We start from the raw sequence: 22378 nt of genomic DNA, 5'->3' as shown, positions 1-22378 counted from the left end.
TGGTGCCCCTTTCTGTAAAACAGCAACTACTGCAGATCGGCATCTCCCTGCCCTGTCAGATCTGCAGTGCAGCACAGAACCACAATCAGGCTACTTTGAGAGACAGTATGTTTGCTGTGCTACTTGAAGTCCCATCATCTTTGCTTTTTTAATACAGCTCTTGAAACTTGCCACAGAAAGCAAAGAGAGTTCTACAGTGGATTGCATGGGATGACAATCCTTGTTTTGAAGCTGTTGTGCGTGTGAATGCGGGTGCTCATCTCTGAAATAAAAACGCCCTGGTGCTCAATCGTGCCCTTGCGGCAGCTCCGAACTGAGCCAAGACAATTGCATTATGTAATAGTTTGCAGAAATTGATGACTTTTAGTTATGATCAGAGATTGTTGACAGTTTAAAAGTGCGGTTTTATTTGAATTAATGTTAAAAAGAATTACAATTTTAAAATAAAAAGAGGTAAGAATATAAAGCAGTCTCTGCAGCACTGTATCGGGCTGGCAAGTGTGTTGCTTAATATATTTATTGTGGGGATGGCGTAATTCGTTCTTTCACCTCATAAAGAATCATTATTGGATTCAACTGCAATAGCCATAAATACTCATTTTTATCAAGCTTGACTTAATACACAAGGAATGTGCTAAGGAATCTACTGCTGCACTTCTAACTGCATCTTTCACCCACCATATTTATATTTTCGGCTCCACCACAAAGAGGGACCGCCTGCTGAATCGGCTCCTGGCTCTTTCTTGGAAAACTGGCAACTACGACACTGTCACATGCACATCCACACAATTAAACTTCTCTCTTTACTTCAATATAACGCTTTAAAACGTGTCTCCCTGGTGCACTGTTATATAACGTCTGGGGCTGTCTCTCTTGGATGCCTCGTCCACACCCTACTCCGTGATACTGTCATCTTACAGACGGCACAGTGCGGTTTATTGTTGGGATTGGGGGCAGGGAACTAGGGAACGTATCCTGAAAACGTTATACTTAAATTAATACCGGCTACTAAAAATGTACCCTGTTTTTTTTTTTTTTTAAGTTAATAGTAACAAACCTTTGAGCGAACTCCTCTCCACCAGGACGGTGTGGATCTGCGGGTCGGAGAGGAATTTCCTCATCTGCTCCACAGTGCTCTTTTCCTCCAGGGCGGTTTCGAGGGAGGCCGGGGCCTCGCCGCCATCTTCTAGCAGCAGCGGCACCAGCTTGCGGATGTGTTTCTGCAGCACCGAGGCATCCGCGACGTTCTGCACCGCGGCAGACACCTCCATGGCGGCGGAGCCGTCGTCCCCACCGCCTCCTCCGGTGTCAGACATTTCCTAAGCAGTCTCCAAAGACAGAGAAACGCAGGGCTTCCACAGTTACTCAGCGAAACTCTTGGGTCTGTATCCAAAGCTCCTGTCTGCGGCTCCTCCCGAATCCGCAATGAAGCGCTCCTCAAGATGAGGTCAGGTGACTGCTCTGCGGCGGATGACATCACGGGCCAGGCATTCTGGGATTTGGAAATAAAATTGATTTTTTTTTTTAACAAGAATAAACCAAAGGTTTTTTTTTAAATGCTGACTTTATCCGGCATACAAACGTTTCGACTTGTATTTATGAATTAGAAAATATCTTTCGTGTTCTGGATAAACCCAATTCAGACTACAACCCCTAAATGGATCTGCTCTATCATAACTACAAGTCGTCCATTTCTGCAAACCATTACATAATGCAATTGGAGTTGGCTCAGTTCGGAGATGGGCTTTGCAACAGCAGGATTGAGTGACCGGGCGTTTTTATTTCAGAGGTGGAACACCGACATATACACGTACAACAAAACACCGGCATGGGCCTTCGAATAAAGAAATATCCAACTGCATTAATATGCATTTATTAATAGCAACTAAGCACAATCATAACGTATTCTTCTGTTGCTTTGTCATACTGCGTTACGAACATACCAAGGAGGTATGCTAAATATACTGCTTAAGCAAGTACGTTCCATTAACTCTCTTATTTGGAACACCAGGCAGTCCGGGATTAGTGCTAGCTGTCTCAGTATACTTGTGTATTTGTGGTATCGCTTCTTAACTCGAATGTGTTTTCTTGTTTGCACTGCGTTCCGTGTTCAGCAAACTCAGCCAGCACTTTGTAATGCAGCCACCGAATTGCGCCACATTCGAACAAGGACCGGCTACACGCTTCAGTATAGCGGTTACTACTACAGTGAAAACCGCTTAATATAATCACTAAAACTAGCAGTTTTAAAAGATAGTCGTCAGAGACTTTATCCGCAGCATTGAGTCAGCGGGGTATTCCCAGTAATGTCCCGTAATCATTTCTTACCCTCCACACGTTGGTGTGTTGTGCATTTACAACACTAGATGGCGATATGAATCTGCTTATTCAGTGTTAGGAGGTTGTCTTTCATTTGGTCTGTCCATAAAGAAAATAAAGTCTACACAACAGACCATAACAAAATAATTTAACTACAGCTCTCAAAAACAAATGCAAGCTTTTGCGTTAGCTTTAAAAATGGAAGCATATGCTAACACACACACACACATTATATATATATATATATATATATATATATATATATATATATATATATACACACACACACACACACACACACACACACCCCATTTCTTTGTTGGCACTCCCCCATTATGTTAGATTGTAAGAACACCAAACAGGGATTGTTATGTGCATCAGTAATATCATCAGTTAATATCATGTTTCTGAGTGTTTCTGTAACTGTTTCAGTATGTTGTGTTGTGTCCCCCTCCCAAAGCCCCATCACATCAAACATGTGAGTGACATACAAGAATTTCAGCTTTCACACGCTGTACAGTATTCTACAGAGCATTGCAAGTAAAATATCACTCCATTTCTTTTAGGATGAAAATATAAAATCCACATGTTCTCTTTATTTATTCTATATAGATGTACACCACTTGAAAATTGAATAGAAGCACACAAATTAAAAAGCTAATGTATGAAGATTTCCTTCACAGACATTTCAATGTGGAAAACAAAAAATCTTGAATTACAAATTGATAAAAATATTAATTTCAACTTTAACATATTTCTAAATGCAGATAGTTACAGATATTGTAAAAACAAACAAACAGAAAGAAAGAATCTGTGCTGCTTCCTAGCTTTTGTAGTTGCTATTAATGTTTTATTCTGTACATATGGTCATTTTGTACAAAATATGAAATCTACTGTTTAATAGAGAACACTACATAAAACAAAAGTACATTATATGTACAATATTAAATGAAGCCATTTAGTACAAGTCTCACCTAAAGGACACTTGTCATGTTATTGTATTTTGTATAGCGTACATCAAACAAAAACTTGCTAAAATGTTGAAGTAAAGCCACGTATTAAAGAACAACAAGTCACCAAAACAGAACTTTGCTTTCTGCTGTTGTTGTTGTTGTACGATTTCAGTAATTTGTGCCAGTTCTATAATGCCAAAATCCCCAAAGCTGTCTCACCAATAGCAATGCATTACATATATATATATATATAAAAAGAAATCTGCTTGGTGAGTGTTGATCTTTAAAAAGGGAAAAAGTAACAAAGACAAATGCTTACCATGGTAGTATATTTTACACTTTGCACATTCAACCAAACATTAACATACACGGTTTAGCAGACAAAGAAAAAGCGTTCAACCCTCCATAAACATCTCGCACAGACATACTGAACACCCAAACCTAAAAGACAATGCCATAAAGCTACCGCTTAGAGAATGATGGAAGTTCAAACAATGGCATACAGATAGATATGTATATTTATATATTATATATAAAGAGAATAAAGCACCCTTCTCTCCTTGGTAGAGGCGCACATTGGGTTAAGTAAAATGGGATAAATACACGTGGACAAATGACTACGTCAAGCAGGGTTGCTTCATTTGGGATACTTAACAAAATGTTTTTCAAGTATAAACAGGAAGTGCTCTCTCTCTAAGTAGCTGAATAAGCTGTTGTGCATGGGGGCATTCTCAATCACGACAATAATGTGTTTATGTACATCGTTTTCAATCAAATCTAAAATTAATACCTAATAATAATGGCAGCCAAGCGATATTTTTTCTATTCACATTCCATCATGAAAATAAAATGATGGAATTCACCTATTTTTATTTTATACATAAAAAGGCACTCTATGAAAGACAATTAAAATAAAAAATCTAACCAGGTACTTTTGTCCGTGTCATTGTGTGCAGTTCATGAACACGGATGATCACAACTGCATTATGTGCACCACAAAGGAGAGTACTAGATAGAAATAGCAATGGGCACGACCACTTGTTTCCTCACCTTGTATAAATGGTATGCAGGTGTGTGTCTCTGGAATGCACGGCACACAGCAGCAGCAGCAGCAGCATTACCAGGGCTGCACAACATGTGTATTACATACCATCAAGCTAGGGCAACTTCTTCACCAACTGACATTGCAATTAGGATTCTCATTTTATGATGACCCAAAGGGAAATCAACATTAAATTGCAGGCTGATACAAACAAATGTAATTTCAGTAAGAATCACTTGAAAATGCGAAAATGTGTGCAATGGAAAAGAAAATGCTGATATTAAACGGGTATCAATGCCATGCTATTAAACTTGCACTGGGCGAATGTGCAACTTGGGACAATCTTCTGCTTTTTAATAGAAATCTACCATTGTTTGAACTACCAGGATTTGAAAAGCATTCTGGGGAAACTTATTGCTGGACTGGACTTGATTTAAAAAAAAGAAAAAAGAAAAACAAACAAAAAAAAAAAACACGTTTTGTTTCTGTGTAGAAGAAATTGGTATGGCACAAAATTAACTCAGTCCAGAAAAGAGCTTTCTTTTCTCTTCTTTACAGCTTTACTCCGGTGGAACGGACAGCTTAATCAAACATGCCGGTTTCCTGCACAGAGTTTCCTTTATCTGCAGCAAAAAACAAAAAGAAAATCTGCACAGTATTTTGGTACATTCTGCAGAACCCTTCCACCCCCCAGCCAATTAAAAAAAATAAGAATCAAGCTTACAATATTAAAATCTATACAAAATGAATAACACTAGTGTTGGCACTGGCAGCTATCCCTGGGCTGAAAGGTTCACTTCCAAATTATGTTGCCTATACCGAATTGTTCCCTTACAAAAAAAAACAAAAAACACACAACACCACAGAAGCACCATCGCTCTCAGGTTCTGCTTTCTACTTGGTTTTTCCAGATACAAGAGGAGTATTCTTTTTTTTAAATAAACAATAACAACAACAACAACAACAACAACAACAACAACAACAGACCAACTGAAAAGCAGACAGGTGTCAGATAACATTCAGAAAACATCCTGAGGAAGCAGAAACCTCAAAAGAGGAGAGCCCAGGAACGGTACCACTCAGGAGACACCCCCCCCTGGTTTCCGTGCCAACGTTTGACGTATCAAATTCTGCGTTCTTTTTGTGCAGAGCAGAAACCCGGCCTAATGTCCATCATGAGTTGTCAATATTTCTTCAGCACGCCGATGGGTTTCCAAGGCTTTCACGGTGTAAATGTCCTGAGGCAGCTCGGACTTGCGGCGCACCAGAGGGCGTTCCTTTCGCTGATCCCTCTGCAACTGCAAGAGAGGAAAATGAAATGAAAAGCAACCCCTCCCCCCAGTTTACCCAATCTAAAAGGGGCCACAATGAGACCCCGGAATGAAAAGCAACCCCTCCCCCCAGTGTACCCAATCTAAAAGGGGCCACAATGAGACCCCGGAATGAAAAGCGACCCCTCCCCCCAGTGTACCCAATCTAAAAGGGGCCACAATGAGACCCCGGAATGAAAAGCGACCCCTCCCCCCAGTGTACCCAATCTAAAAGGGGCCACAATGAAACCCCGGAATGAAAAGCGACCCCTCCCCCCAGTGTACCCAATCTAAAAGGGGCCACAATGAAACCCCGGAATGAAAAGCGACCCCTCCCCCCAGTGTACCCAATCTAAAAGGGGCCACAATGGGGCCATGGTCCATCTTGATTTAAACATCCTCCTAACCCCCTTCTCTACTTTATGAACGTACCACCTTTCAAACAAAATACGAAAGGGTTGCATTGTAATACAATACTAGATATAAAAAGGTAGAGCTGGTATGAATGAGAAGACAGCTGGTTATTGGACAGAAGCACCACCACCATCATCAATACAACCTGTTCTCAAAGGACGTGCATGACCTCGTCACTCAAGGTGCTGTAGAGATATGGAACATCTCATTTTCAAAGCCATCCTGGGCACGCAGCAAGTAACACACACACACACACACACACACACACACACACACACACACACACACACACACACCACTAATTCTGCAGCAATGGCAAGTTGAGACTGTCAAACTTGTGTCCGGATTTGAACCCAGGCAAACACTGCCACACAGAACAGCTCCACAGAGTAAAGTGAAAATGCAGTACATGGGAGTTAATGGAAACGAGCAACATGCTTGGGTGTGGCGGGTCACTCCGCCCTCAGATGCATGCAAAACCTTGCATACTACAGAATGTAATTGATTCCAGTGCTCAGTCCATGGCCTGCCATTAAGAGGCTTAGCGACACTCACTTCTATCATTAGAGGAGGTTCATATAAAACGTCGGAACTCACTTTTACCTGAACAGCTTCTTCCTCTACAGTCTTTTTTAACATCTCAACATCTTCTATCAAGGGACCATCTGTCTCCATTGCTACTGGACTATTGAGGCCAGAGGAATCAACACACACAGTGTACTAATATAAAAGAAAAGCAAAATAAAACTGATCAGTCGCAAGCAAAGATAAGATGAGAGCACTCAAGAGGTTAAAACAAGAGAGAGAGAGAAACAAAACTTAAAACGGAATGCAGAAACCATCTTCCATAAGTATATACAGTGGAAGACATCCCATTCACTGATGGGTGGAAGATACTAAAAATGATCATTTGAACCAGGATCATTTATAGAAGCCTGGCAACTTGGATGAGGAAGAATGCTATGTAGTTTCAAAAATAAAATAAAAAAAAAAAAACAATGGGCTTTAACATAAAGTAGTAAAAACTAAAAATGGATTTACTTCAAAACACACTCCCCTATTAAAGTGTGTAAAACACAAATGGATCTGAATTAAACAATTAGCATACAGCTGAAAAAGATTCTTCTACTTAAAATCAATGCGTAAAAATGTAGCTACCTAATCAAATGTTTAAAAAAGGGGATTCAAATTATTCAGATTGCCAGGAATAATACAAAACCTGTATGTTCAGAAATAAAATGGCACATGCAGGCTAATTTATACCCACTGCTCATAATTCATGGAATACGCTTACTTTGGTAATGTGGTGCATTCAGAATGCGGTACAAATGTGCCTTGTCCTTGGGACACCAGTAATCTGCTTTGTACAGTTGGTGATAAACCTGCATTCTTATAGGGCTGCTAAAACATCATTCAGAATAGCCAAATCACAGCCTGTTTGCATCACACACATGCTCCGAGACCATTGGGCCCTCCTCATACTAGACGCGTGAAGTGCAAATTTCCTTCACTCACGGCGTCACACCAAACTGAAATCAACATGAGACACACACTCCTGAGGCAGGCGAGACAAAACCACCCCGTCACTCGCTTCCCAGCTGGCTTGCCTGCTCCCCTGGGCATCAGTACATTGCAGCTTTGTGCACTCATCACACATCCCGTGTGAGGAGGACTTCAGCGATCTGTCCAGCGCCAGCGAGCGGGTATTGTGGGGTGATGTTCTTCCCTCATGGCTTTACCTGCCATGCAGCTGTTCCTACTGCGAGCACCCACTGAAATGCACACCCTTCTTTACACGGGCCCATGACGGCTTCTAGGCTGCTCTGGATGTTGCACCCCTTTTCACAGCCCTGCCAGTGTGTCTGGAGCAATCAGGAACCTGAAGCTGTTCGGTCCATCACTAACACATGGGACTGTTGCATGAATTATGAGCAGTAGAATTAAAAAAATAAAAAAATAAATACTAAATAAAATCTAGGCTGGACTATATTTAGTCCTTTAAGGAAGGGACTTGGGCGAGCATACTACCCTGCACTGCACACTGGCCTCTCCTCTTCCCTCAGCCACCCCTCTTCAGCCTGCAACGTTTGTTGTAAGGTTTGTAGCCTTGTCCAAGCCCCAACCGTTTGTTGTTACAACTTTTATAATCTCAAGATATTGTTTATTTATGGCTTTGCATTTTTTCCATTGCCAATATATATATATATTTTTGGGGGGGATGAATAATACTAATCAAGGCTAGAGAGGGATTCTGTAGTTTCTGTACTAATTAGATACGCATCTGTACTAATTAAATACAAGCCTGTCTAACTATGATGGCTGTCATCACAGATCTCCATTATCACTAATTTTGGACCATAATCGTATTACGGAGTAGTGAAGCTGCTTTTATGAGGATTTATTTAGAAAAAAAATAAAAAAAGATAAGGGATTGCACATAGAGAAGTCAACATAATATAATTGGACTTGTGCAAAGAAGTAGTAGCTTGGTTTGCCGTCACCCACCCACAGTTTTAACCTCTCTCTCTGTCTAGGGTACACTCAATGTCTAGGGTACACTCAATGTCTAGGGTACAGTCATTTACATTACAAATCAAACAGCTTTAGTTACAAGTTTAAACATTTCCCTGATTAGTGTCAGTCTGGATGAAAAAGCAGGCAAATAAAATGTTCCTCCACTCTGCACCCTATATACATACACACCTGCCCCATCTGCACCCTATATACATACACACCTGCCCCATCTGCACCCTATATACATACACACCTGCCCCATCTGCACCCTATATACATACACACCTGCCCCATCGTACCCTATATACATACACACCTGCCCCATCGTACCCTATATACATACACACCTGCCCCATCTGCACCCTATATACATACACACCTGCCCCATCTGCACCCTATATATATACACACCTGCCCCATCTGCACCCTATATACATACACACCTGCCCCATCTGCACCCTATATACATACACACCTGCCCCATCGTACCCTATATACATACACACCTGCCCCATCTGCACCCTATATATATACACACCTGCCCCATCTGCACCCTATATACATACACACCTGCCCCATCTGCACCCTATATATATACACACCTGCCCCATCGCACCCTATATACATACACACCTGCCCCATCTGCACCCTGTATACATACACACCTGCCCCATCGCACCCTATATACATACACACCTGCCCCATCTGCACCCTATATACATACACACCTGCCCCATCTGCACCCTATATACATACATACCTGTGGGTTTGATTTGGCTAGATTCTCTATCTTCACCCAGGCCTCTTCCCGTTCTTTTGATTTTAGTTTCTCTCTAGAACAAGCAACAACAAAAAAAATAAAAAGTGTTTGATTTTAAGAAAGAGTGTTTCCGATTTTGATTCTCAGGGCAGTACTTTAAAAACTGTAACATCTGAATAACACTTCCCACAATTGCTCTACAATCTTTCCTGCAGCAGTTTTACTAGGAGGACTAAGCATTTGCGTCTACTTAATCAGCTTCACTGCTTTAAGGGTTCTTGCAGATTTCATCGTGAACATTTTAAACCATCCCAAATGTTTTACTTTAAAACAGTTTCAAGTTCAAACGCATGCAAAGACAGCTGATTTTATGTTTAATGCACATGGAACAACAACTGATCAACACACAAAACAATGCAGCTGTAGACAACTGACAGAACTGCACTTTATTAAGGGGATTTGGCGTTCAGTATAATCAAGGTTACGTTAAAAATGCAATTAAATAGCAAGACATTCATGCAACTGCTGAAAACAAATGACTGAACCCGCTAACTTGCAATACGTGAGCCCACGAGTCACAAACAACTCAACTTTACTACAAGGCAATGAAGACCACAAAAGCAACTGCCAATATCTCTCCTGAACAGAACATTCTACTTACTTATTTTTTTCTGCTCTAAACTGTTGAGTGCAATCATCAAACAGTTTCTGATTCATCTCCATAAAGAGCTTCAGAGCATTGTAGATCAAACCATGAATGGTCCTGTAAATGAAACCTTTGATGAAACCGGAACAGTATTCATGTAGCTTAAATGAAAAATAATTAAAAAGAGCAAACCACAGCTGCAAAGGGGCCAACAGGACTAGTGTGTCATGAGTGCTGCCCCTTCCTTCAGTGTGTGAGGATATCTATGCATTCACCCATCGCACGTGCTGCCCCTTCCTTCAGTGTGTGAGGATATCTATGCATTCACCCATCGCACGTGCTGCCCCTTCCTTCAGTGTGAGGATATCTATGCATTCACCCATCACACGTGCTGCCCCTTCCTTCAGTGTGAGGATATCTATGCATTCACCCATCGCACGTGCTGCCCCTTCCTTCAGTGTGTGAGGATATCTATGCATTCACCCATCGCACGTGCTGCCCCTTCCTTCAGTGTGTGAGGATATCTATGCATTCACCCATCGCACGTGCTGCCCCTTCCTTCAGTGTGTGAGGATATCTATGCATTCACCCATCGCACATGCTGCCCCTTCCTTCAGTGTGTGAGGATATCTATGCATTCACCCATCGCACGTGCTGCCCCTTCCTTCAGTGTGTGAGGATATCTATGCATTCACCCATCGCTCGTGCTGCCCCTTCCTTCAGTGTGTGAGGATATCTATGCATTCACCCATCGCACATGCTGCCCCTTCCTTCAGTGTGAAGATATCAGTAATTAACCATTTTCAATATTTCACTATTTTTGCAGGTCAGATAGCACTGTAGTGTATTATGGTAAACACACAGTACACAAAATGATGCTAATTTTAGATTGGTTTATAAAACGTTAAAGCTGGCTGCCCTGAACAAACAGAACACATTGAAAGTCATCTTACTTGTTCCAGTGAGTCTTTGAATTGCGGTACAGGGAGGGGAACATGATGGGCAAGATCTTGGCTGCATTGTCACTGATCAGACTCATAATGTACTCATTATTCCAATAGTACAATGCCCTTTCTGCCACCTAAACAAAAACACATTTCTTACACTTTCAATACAACAGTCGACCACGGACATGCAAGACACAACGGCTTGTAAAAGTAGAATACAAACAGGTTTGTAATATATTCGCATTTCTGGCCACTTGCTAGTTTGACAGATATTCTAAAAACAGTTTTAACACACAATAAATACCCTTTTAATTCAGTATTCTGTCCTTGAACAGCTAATGTGCAACTCGTGCTTGCTGCCCTCACAAAAGAAAACTATGGTTACACACAAAGTAAAATGACATTTAATCTACCTACAAGCAACACAGACAGGATGTTTATACAGGAAGTAAGGTGCGAGCATGTGCAACGCAGACGCTGCTTCACAGCGCTGGTATTGTGCGGTCTTTGCTTTAGCACACACTACTCGTTGGAGTGGTTTATTTTTTGGTCTTTATTGTTTCTCCTCCTGAATCCTCCCTGTAAAGTGTTGCCTGACTGCACTTCAGCTCTCCCTTCTCCCTTTTAAATCCTGGGACACAAACAGTACAAGTGTTGACATTTCAGTGGCACATTTCTAAATAAGCTGACCTATATACACTGCAGGCTTGGTTACGAACCTGAAAATGTGGACTGGAAACACATTTAGCCAGCTGCCTGAACAGAGGCTCCATGACCTTGACAAATTCGGAGGGTTCGATTACATCCAATATTTCTTCAAGTTCATTCAGATACATCACTTCCTTTGGACTGTGAGTCTTTGGCCAGTATTTTAGAAGTGCCATAACCACCTAAATGATATAAAAAAAAAACAACATTTCAGTTCTTAAATGTAGTGCAATAATATTTTATCATTATTAATATATCGTATTCCTTCGAATTGAAGACAGTCTTGAATTTAAGATGCAGCCCAGACTTCCCACCCTCAATTTGAGGAAAAAATAAAACATGAAATAAGATGAATTTACAAAGATACAACCTCAATTACGCATGTAAGAAAACAATGTATGGAGGCAGTTTGCGGGCATCTGCCATCACACAGAGCATCACAGTTATGTGCGGCTTCTCATTTCCAGTCGTGATTACTCGCACCCGTTTTTCTCTTTTTGTGATCTGTGGTATTGCTTGGCTGGTTGAAAAACACTGTGGTCTGATCAGCATTTCTGCTCTGTCCAAGCTGGTACTGTTTGTTAGAACGGAGTCTAATAATGAAACACTGACACTGTAAAAGCTTCTCTTCGAATTCCTCAGGAAGCTAATGACGCTTCTTTGACAGCCAGTCACGTTGCTGTTTGTTTACTCGCGCAGACGCGTCTTTAGGCATGACAGGGCTGTCCAGTAGTGTACTGTCATTGAATGTGTTATCTGACACCCCATGGGAGCCAAAGAAACCAGAAACACAATTACTGTATATAAACTAGCTAGCTTCTAATACCATTACGCTTGTGCCAAAGCACTTCATTGAAATGCTTTTGTTAAACACAACATGGAAATAATTCTGATTAATTCTCCCGTATCAAACATTCACAATAAGTACCGGAGCAAATGCATACTAATTGCAAAGCCGTGTAGTATGATAAATCCTGTTTTATATTCAAGAATGGATTTATCTGGTATTGAATAAAACATCTCAAAAGAGAAAAAATAAAACGAGATGTTAAATAAAACATCTCGAAAGAGAGAAAAAAAAAAAACCAAACCAGAAACAAACTTACTGGTTCAGTGAGGGTGCTGTCCTTCTCTAGAAACTGAACCACACAGTACGCCAGCTAAAAGAAAAAACACAAGCAATACTCACTGAAAAATTCCAGGCACTGCATACAGTACTGTGCATTACAGCAGTAACCGCGGCCTACCTCCTAGTCATTTAAACAATAATACATCTGCAAAATCAAGCAGCTAGACAGAATGCTAATCTCATCTATATAAGCTTTACTAGCATTTGAATTTGACAAAATTCCACCCTAAACATTTAAAGTTGTTTTTAAAAAGGTACCAATGTGAGTTTAGTGACATTTGTGAGGCCACATTCGATCCACAGCTGTTAGAACAGTGGAGCATTATTTAAGGGTTAAGACTGATTGAGGTGAATGTGCATCATTTCAACATTAAGACTCTGCCTGATTGAGGTGAATGTGCATCATTTCAACATTAAGACTCTGCCTGATTGAGGTGAATGTGCATTTCAATATTGTCCTGATAGAATGTTGCTAGCCAATCAGAGTGCTCCCTTAACCATGCAGTTGCATAACCCTAAAGACAGTCTTCAGCACTGAACTGCAATGCAGAATTCATGGGAACACAGATAGCAGGCCATGCTGAGAGAACCACACCAGGATATGGCTTCCTGTGTGATATGCACAGGATGAATACAAATAGAAAGGAATCCCAGAAAATGCTCCGTGCTGTGGGGTTTTATTTTACCATGTAGTCTCTCACTATGTTAATCTTTACTCTAAGAGAAGGAACAGAATTCAGCAACTAATAGCATAACTAATAGCAACTAAAGTCATTAAGCACAAAAAATGAAAAGGTAATATTCTTTCAGTTGAAACAAAATGCTGTTTCTAAACTTTTACAACCGTATGGCAATCCAAGGGTCTTGTAGTGAAAAGTCCCGGCACGGCTTATTCATTTGCATTACCTGTGGATGGTAGACACTAAGTGACTTCACTTTGTGCAAAGGCAGCAAAACTTTCAACAGGAAAATCTTGTGTTCCTCTTTTAATGGTAAGGCAAATCCATTGATTATACTGTAAGGAAAACAAACACCAAATTAGATGTTATTTCCTATACTTTCCCGGGCTGATTGTTCTGTATCTGTAGCTCATTAAATGACCTTGGTCCTCGTTCCACTTCTTTATTGTAGAACTGTATTTTAACACTTAAGAGTATACTGGATACATTATGCATTGTTCTCGGTTGCTAGGATCAAGCTCCAGTGTTACACAACCCTTTCAGTTGTTGACTTTTAGATTCGACAACTTCTTTCTACGGTGGCATGAGGGCGAGTAGCAGAAGTCTAAAAACCACAAGTTATAAAAGAGGATAAAATTAGAATTCAGGAAGAAACACTGCTGCCAATACCAAATGCATGTGAACAACTGGCAGCGGTATAAACAAAATACAAGTGACTCAAGCAGACAGAGAAAACAAAACACAATCAATGGGTTTAGAGTCGACTGGAAACAATAAACGGATTTAGAGTCGACTAAAAAGTTCTCAAATGCAACAATTGTCTTTTATTTTTTATTTCCATATTAAAATACCACTAAAGATGGCAGTGTTTTTAATATCAAATCTTCACGCCACTTAGACAATGACAGTATAAAATGTGTTTGTGTATTGCAGGTAAATTGAACCTGACAAAAAGAACACAGAAGGATAATTGCACTCTGTGCTGACAGCTGGTAATCATTTTGGTAAACAGACTGCTCTCTTTAAAATACTTCACATCATACCGTATGCTTTATGCATGCTTTTTGTCCCTAGTGACCAATTCAATTACAGATCTTAAACTTACTCACATTGGTCAAGTTGTTACCGAGGTAAGCATTTTGTAATAGATAATTTAAGCCACACGCCTCTATTTATACAATAAAGCATTTTATATGCAATAGTAACCATCCTACCTTCCCAAAATTTCCAGTAATTCTGCTATACCATTGTGATGTTCCGTTTCATAAATAAACCTAGAAAACAAACATATTTGTAAAACAGAATGGATTTGAGAACTTTTCAGTTTCTATCGGGATACAGCAGTAGACTAGAGTGGAAATTTAAACGGTCACATGCATTGCAATACAGCATACATTCTGAAACTCATACATTATTGCTATATTATGTATTGTGCTTTTTAATTTTTTTTATAAAAGGACAAGTGAATTAGTAGCAGTTACCCTTTTAGCTTTTTTGAATGCCAAAAATTGTGTCATTAATTTTTATGAGCCTGAGCATCACTGAAAAGAAAGATAACTAATTTGAACAAATCCTCCGATTCTTACGAATTACTAAAGCAGGGTTTTGTGATGCAAGTTCAGGAAGCATTAGGTATGAAACCCTGAATCTCTATTCAATGAAACTGGCAGAATAACTGCGAACATATGTGCAAATCTCCATCATATACTCTGGGGCTATGCTAGAAAGGGAATGAGCCACACTGAGGACACATTCCTTGCTGGTATTCAGCCTCTTCATTGTCATGCTCAGCTGTGCACTCACCTATAAAATATATTATTGATCTGTTTTCTGATGTACGCCCGCAGCCCCAGAAACTTCCCATAGATCCTGTGAAGTGTGGTTTTCAGGAAGTCTCTCTCACGCGGGTCTTCACTGTCAAACAGGTCTAGAAGCTACACAGGAAGAAAACGCACAATTATCTGAATACATTGATATGGAAGCAAAACTCATTCACAATAGATTCAAAACGGACAGTGGCAGTTTTTGAAACCTTACCTGCATTACAAATTTCTGGTCGATATATTTTTTGGCGATATTTGGTTGGAAATCTGGAGACTCTAAAAACCTAAGAAAAAATTCATAGACGAGCTACAAAAAACAAAAAACAAAAAATTATTCACAGAATGTAAAAACACCACAACACAACCAGTTTCGGTTTTTAAAAAAATGTTATTATTGGGTCTTCCATAAAACAGAAATCTAGGAAGAGTCACAGTGAACTTATGATACGTTTCTCCACTGATCTATTAATCCAAAGCAGCCAGCTGGCAGCTGCAGTACCTGTAGATGTGGCCACGCTGCTTCAAGCGTGGGCTCATCCTCTTCAGGATCGAACTCTGCCCCTGTGGGGTTCGATGAGGGGGGTAACGTTCTGAACATGTTCACTGCAAACTGAGACAAACAGAAAAAAAACACACATGAGAGGACCACACATTTACAAACTACCATTACTTTGTTAAGCACGTTTGTGGGAGAAACTCTTGGGGCCAGACATTTTTGTATATTAAAGCTGCACTATATTCACAATATAAATCCCAAAATTGTGTTTTACTAACTGGGCATCTGAAAGTCAGTGACTGGTAATTTTTTTTTTAAAAGAGCTTCAGTGTTTTACACAAAACAGCTTTAATAAAAAAGGTCCTTTTGATGACAAATACTGTTCCTGATGATGTAAAATGTAGCGAGGAACACGATTAATCTCTGTAGCCTCGTCATTAACCACAGGGGAACTTGGATTTCACTTTAATAATTCACTGTTTCTTTGTAGAAAATGGGTAAAGTCCAACACTTATAAAAGTAACTATAATAGAAAATGAAAGTGTAATACAGGACAGCCAGCCTCCTTCAGGTGTTACTGCCTTCTAAAATCTAACATTCTCTCTTTACAATCCATTTCATTAAGACTCACTGAACTGAGCAATCCAAATCAGATACAAAGTGTCATGTGAACTCCTGTCTGCCAGGGGTTGAGCTGAGAATAATAGAAATCATTATTAGGGCAGCCAAGACCAGATTCACACTGTAGACCCAAAGATTATCACTGGCCCTTAGCAGCATGAACCTATTCCCCCATAATACCATTATCTACCTACAGTACTCCCTTGAATTAACGCTGCAGCGTTTATTTTAAATTGCTAAAAACAGCTGCAACAGTAATTCAGGTACTTCTCAAAAACAATCCAATGAAACTGGGCAAATAAACAGTGTGTAAAATCCTTACCTACATGCTCAAACGATTTGGATAACAAAGCCTGAATACGTCCCAGAATGGGAATTGTGGCAAACAGACTTAATAAAATCAATATATCACTTCTTGTTCTTTGTAGCCAACATTGACTTTGTTCTGTGAGGGTAGGATAGCTTGCATGACAGTTTTCACTAATAAAGACATGCTTCTGCCAGAGTAGAAGCCAATAAGCATATACATGAATTGGCATTTGTTCGAAACATGAGGCTTTGATGCCAAGAGTGGTACTTCAAAGTCAATTCATATTCTAACAAGAAAAAAAAACCCCAAAAAACACAACAATCGAATGATGGACAGCATATGTTTATTTCACAGTGGTTAATATACTTCCTCGGTTTCCATTGATCTAAGAAATGAAAGCATACAGGTTATGATCTGAAAGGGATTGCTGCATTTAAAATTTTGTATAGTTAAGTGTGCCAAGCAAGTGAATGACGCTGTGCAGTGCGTTGTGTTCAGTTTGCACACACTTACCACATGAACGACCTCCGGGTAGATGGGCTCCGTGATGACATTGCGATTGTGCGTGATGTATTCCACCATCTCACTCAAAGCTGCCCTTTTCACCTCCTTCCACTTTAAATCACTTAGAGGGTCCGAGACAAAATCAAACAGGACGCAGCACTGCCGTAATTTCTGAACAAACAGCTTCTCTTGTTCAGCAGGAGGGGCATCTACAACATTAAGAATTACAAAAATGATATAGAATTAAATAAGAAAGAAAGAAAGAAAGAAAGAAAGAAAGAAAGAAAGAAAGAAAGAAAGAAAGAACTCAAAATTGCCACGTAACTAAATCTATTAAGAAATGACACCCATGCTATATTATTTTCTCTCAACACCATGTAAGAACATTAATGCACGTCAGCCTGAACACATAGCTGTGAGAAATGACTGTGCAAGTGCTTGCTGTGAATCATGGAAACCTCCATTATAGGTTTCATGCTTCACCTTTATTTCCACATAGAGCGACACGCTATTACTTTCTAAATAAAAAATAAAAAAACACCAAGAAAACAGTTTTAGATTTGCATAGTTTTTTTGCACATACACTATCAACAAGAAACACACAATGTGTCCCGTCAAATGTTGATCTAAATAGACAAATCTGATGAAATGAATTCTGTGGAACACAATTTGCCTCTTACAAGTTAACCATTACAAATTGAATTGACACATTATTCACTGATAGAGCCAGAAACAGACTGAAAATTAGCACTGAGAGTATCTCAAAGCAGGCTATTTGGCATGGAAAGCTAAACTCAGCTACAGCTTTCTTCAATGTTGCTAGGAAACAGCCATGTCTCAGACCTCTGTATCTGCTGAGAAGGTGCTGAACGACAACAGGTCCTGAAGATGGCTGTGCTACTCCCCCTTTCTGCAAGAGGTAAGCGGCAGTGCGAAGTTTCCAATATCAGAACAGGTTTCACATACCAGGCACATTCTTTGCTCTTTTCATGGAAGTGTGCCAAACCTTCTGCATGGAATGTGTTTGACTAATTAAATCACATCCACACGATTCTTTCTGCAGTGTAAAAGTGCAATGACAAAGCAGAGACTTATTTTCGCAATAGTAATGCATATAGTTTTACTGTAAATAGTCTGACATTGTGTTGTGCAAAGTGACACTCTTGGAAATCAAGATCTCTCTGGAGGACTTTACTGCTTGATGATTTAATAATATCATAGCATTATGATTACGAGAACAGGTTTATGTGGGTCTGTGAAAAGCACTGAATTCATGACAAAGGCTCTAGACAATAAACATTCCCTAAATCTCTACAGAACCAGGTTCAGCAATGCTTGCCAGATTGTGACAAAAGACACATCACACTAGGCATGGACTTCCTATAAAATCAGCAGAATAAAAAGCAACTACATAACCTGTGTCAATGTCAATTCAAAAGAAAGAGCAGGTCTGATGTTCAGATCAATTTAGAAATGGAAACCCAAGTCTTGCGTTTTCAAAAATGAATCCCAGAAACTGTTTGCAGTCACTGGACCACCAATTGTATAAATATTATTTGTTTATTTAGCAGACGCCTTTATCCAAGGCGACTTACAGAGACTAGGGTGTGTGAACTTTGCATCAGATGCAGAGTCACTTACAATTACATCTCACCCGAAAGACGAAGCACAAGGAGGTCAGTGGCTGAGGTGGGATTTGAACCGGGGACCTTCTGGTTACAAGCACGTTTCTTTAACCACTGGATCACACAGCCTCCTACCAAGCCTGTAAGGTTTTATAATCTGTGTATTTGTTATATATTGACAGAAGAATGGGAAAGGATTAAAGGCTTAGTTATTGGCCGTACAGCAGTAGCAGGCCAAGGTGTCATTACAACTAAAAAAAATGGTTTAAATGAAAAACTGACTAAAAAGGCTTATTGAATTTTTGAAATGTTGAAAACCGTACTCAATTTTAAATGTACTGTTTAAAAAAAAAAAAAAAACACACAACAACACACAACACCTCATGGTTTACTTACAGTAGATGACAAACAATGTCAGACTGACTAAAACGGATTGTACAAGTTGTGACAGGTAAGCATTTTATGCTGTACACAAACAAATGAATTAATTCCGATTACCTTTAAAACATTCATGATGCAGGCCTTTTGCTATATCATCCCAGCTTTTAATTCTTTATGAAGTGAATTAGCTCACCAAGAACTGAATATTCTGCAGTACTGTACGTTCAACACACAAAGAGCATCCGATTTCAGGAGTTAAAAATCATCTGGGATGCCCCGGGCTTTATCCACATGAGAATGGATGAGGTCAGACTTGTACAATCAGCTCCCTTACTGCAGCAGGAGCATCTGAGGTATCGATTCCGGGGATCCACAGTTTCTCCACATATTGTTCTGAAGCTCCTCCAATACTAATCCTAGTAATTAAACAAATACAGGCATTTGCATTGCCTGACCGAACCCAAAATGAGCTAATTTAAAATACAACGACACACCATTTGCAGAAAATGACAAAACATGCAAACTTTCATGGCAATTCCGGAACAATGTTATTATAGTTTCATGAAACTTGGATAAGCAGTTGTGCAGACAAACCAAAAACCACGTTGTGTACAGCACACATGTGCAAATGCACTGGTCCTCTGTAATGAGTGGGGTTTTACTGATGAAGAAGCACTGCCCGAAATAGAAATAAAAGCATCTGCGATGTCAGCCCCTTGCTCTTCATGCAGGTTTCACTGCAATGTATTTCTATGCAACTACCTGTAGTACACCAACATATTTCAGTGTTAAATGACAGTTTTTACTTTCAGATGATTACTTTGTTAAACCTACAGTATGGGTAAGCTGTTGTAGTTATAATTATATATATATATATATTATATATATATATATATAACGTGTGTGTGTTTAATGCAAGGTTCCCAAGGCTGCAGCACAACACTGCCTGCCTGGTGAAGGGTCAGCACATGTTTTTATAGGAAATGGGAAGTGAAGCTAAAACTTTTTCTACAGGAAATATGCCAGGTCAAGGACACAAGTTTAGAACCCCCCCCCCCCCCCCCCCCCCGGCTTTCCAAAGGATATCCTCCCGTTGAACTTACAGAGTTTGGGTGGTACTCTATATTAAAATCAGCAGTGTCTCTACAATGTTCTCCAAAGTGACAGTGCCTCAAATCATTCCACACTGTTTCAGCAAGTGCGCTGTGAGGGGGGTTTCAACACACAGGCTCTGGAATGGCATGTTTGAAAGCATGAGGACCTTGTGCTGCATTTCAATATGAACCATGAACTGGGCTTTGAAAGCGGATCTCATATCTCTTTAGGGAGGCCACCGGCCTGCAGTCTACAATCCAGTACGCAACATACAAAACATCTGGAAGCAACACAAGCAAACAGGACTGCAAACCCGCCATTTATTGTTCAAGACTAATGGGATCTATGTAGTGTGGAGTATATGTGCACACACACACACACACCCCGTATTATACTGTACAACTAAATCAACATACAAAACATCTGGATGAAGCACAAGCAAACAGGACTGCAAACCCACCATTTACGGTTCAAGACTAATGGTATCTATGTACTGTGGAGTATATGTGTGTGTGCACGCACGCACGCACGCACACACCATATTAACTTATACTGTACAACTAAATCAACATACCAATGTATACAGCATTTAAGCAGTAGCCTTAATCATCAGTGAAATCATACCAACATTAACAGCACAGTTAACTTGCAGAGAATTTAGGAACATTCCCCATAACCTTGTAAATGTCATTTCAGGACAGTATTTCTCTGAGTTTCTTATTTCTTTTTTTTTTTTTTTAAATGCAAGGTTACCAGTGAAAGTTGCTATTTTTTCCTTTCGATTTAAGACTCCAAAGTTACAATGCTTCCATAAAAAACAATCCCACATTCTACACATGCTTGATAAACAGCCCTGCTTACACTCCGCTGCTTCACTCTTACCACAGTGTGAAAGGTGTGCGTGGACATGATGGGTTACCTATCATAGCCGTGCAAGTGCTTCACTCAAAAGCAGGCAGTGTATTTACTGTATATACACCACAGCCAATAGAAATCAAAGAAAACTAGTCCAGCAAGATATCTTTTCAGGAAACTTTGTTCCCATACATTAAAAAACAAACAAACAAACAAACACACAAACAAACACACACACACACACATAGAATGAAAAATGTCCTAAAAAAAACTGCCAGTTTAAATAGAGACCTCAATCCACTACACACACACACACACACACACAATCCCACCCTATAAGTGCATAAAATATGATCGTATTGTTGTGCAACACATAGTTCTGTTTCAACATCTCCTTGCTTTTGAGCTGCACAGATGCCATTGCTTCGTAACACACCCTGTGCCCAGATGAACTTGTCCTTGTCTGTAACACTAACCACAGTGCTCAGCTGAGAAGGCACTGCCCAGCCCCCACACTCTACCACTCCAGGGCAGTGACTTCACTTCCTTTGACATCACCGGTGCTTGGTGGGGGGATGGGGGAAACGAAAGGCAGAAAGCAGTTAAACAAGCTTTTCGCTGTGCGTGCAATGCTTCGGTAAATCCTGGCATTCATTAACCAGCAATACAAGAACACAAGCTTCCCACTTCATACCCATATATCCTGAACACAAGAAAACAAAGCACAAAAACACACACAGAGGAAACAGCTTCCCGTTCGGCTCATCCAGAACCACAATAGCCCCTGTATAAGCAGAACATATATGGCAACATTCTATTCTTACAGACAATACGGGGGGAAAATAGCACTCACCTCTGAAGTGCATAAGGGCCACTGGAAGGAAAGGCCCATTGGTATTAACTGCATCCATGATCATTCTGCTGCCAGCTTTATTACATGTCAACATCTGTGCTCTCCCAGAAAGGCAATCCACTCCTCAAGGCAAGGAAGCAGCCTCCATTTTAGCACAAAACCAGACCAGAAAATGAAGCTGCCTGCCTGCTGGAGGGAACTAGCTAGTTAGTGATGTCACCAGCCAGGGGTAAGCCGATTGGCCAGGCACAAACTACATAAAATGACACCAACAAACTGCAAAAAGAAAACTCCTGGTGATTGGCCATCAGAGTGGATAGGCAGTACATTTAATCAGATTAACGCTCTGCCTCCATTCATCTGTGACTTCAAGTATTGGCTTCCTCCCAGCCC

At 40.2% G+C, this 22378-nt stretch overlaps 2 protein-coding genes across 11 annotated transcripts in view; both read right to left on the bottom strand.

The window, feature by feature from the left end:
• Positions 1-1467, bottom strand: part of LOC117963917 (cytoplasmic dynein 1 heavy chain 1) — a 40466-nt gene extending 38999 nt beyond the window's left edge. The window contains exon 1 of one of the 2 annotated variants that reach the window (XM_058988141.1): positions 1058-1467. In XM_058988141.1, coding sequence (XP_058844124.1) covers positions 1058-1316 — 259 coding nt within the window. In that variant the 5' untranslated portion in view covers positions 1317-1467. The remainder of the gene's footprint in view (positions 1-1057) is intronic. The other variant, XM_058988140.1, reaches the window with a different exon arrangement.
• A 1428-nt stretch (positions 1468-2895) lies between these two features.
• Positions 2896-22378, bottom strand: part of LOC117416583 (serine/threonine-protein phosphatase 2A 56 kDa regulatory subunit gamma isoform) — a 34013-nt gene continuing 14530 nt past the window's right edge. Inside the window, exons 1-14 of one of the 9 annotated variants that reach the window (XM_034027822.3) lie at positions 21986-22202; positions 17186-17385; positions 15745-15855; positions 15460-15552; positions 15226-15356; positions 14637-14696; positions 13649-13757; positions 12720-12773; positions 11625-11795; positions 10912-11039; positions 9974-10075; positions 9313-9385; positions 6636-6758; positions 2896-5612 (exon numbers count right to left, since the gene is read on the bottom strand). In XM_034027822.3, the coding sequence (XP_033883713.1) occupies positions 5478-5612; positions 6636-6758; positions 9313-9385; positions 9974-10075; positions 10912-11039; positions 11625-11795; positions 12720-12773; positions 13649-13757; positions 14637-14696; positions 15226-15356; positions 15460-15552; positions 15745-15855; positions 17186-17385; positions 21986-22079 (1584 nt within the window). In that variant the 5' untranslated portion in view covers positions 22080-22202 and the 3' untranslated portion in view covers positions 2896-5477. Of the gene's footprint in view, positions 5613-5721; positions 6224-6635; positions 6759-9312; positions 9386-9973; positions 10076-10911; positions 11040-11624; positions 11796-12719; positions 12774-13648; positions 13758-14636; positions 14697-15225; positions 15357-15459; positions 15553-15744; positions 15856-17185; positions 17386-21985; positions 22203-22378 lie in introns of those variants that run through there. The other 8 variants (XM_034027831.3, XM_058988134.1, XM_058988135.1 and 5 more) reach the window with 8 other exon arrangements.

The sequence above is a fragment of the Acipenser ruthenus genome, chromosome 15, assembly GCF_902713425.1.
Source record: "Acipenser ruthenus chromosome 15, fAciRut3.2 maternal haplotype, whole genome shotgun sequence".
NCBI classification, from domain to species: domain Eukaryota; kingdom Metazoa; phylum Chordata; class Actinopteri; order Acipenseriformes; family Acipenseridae; genus Acipenser; species Acipenser ruthenus.
This window is presented reverse-complemented; position numbering and strand designations above follow the sequence as displayed.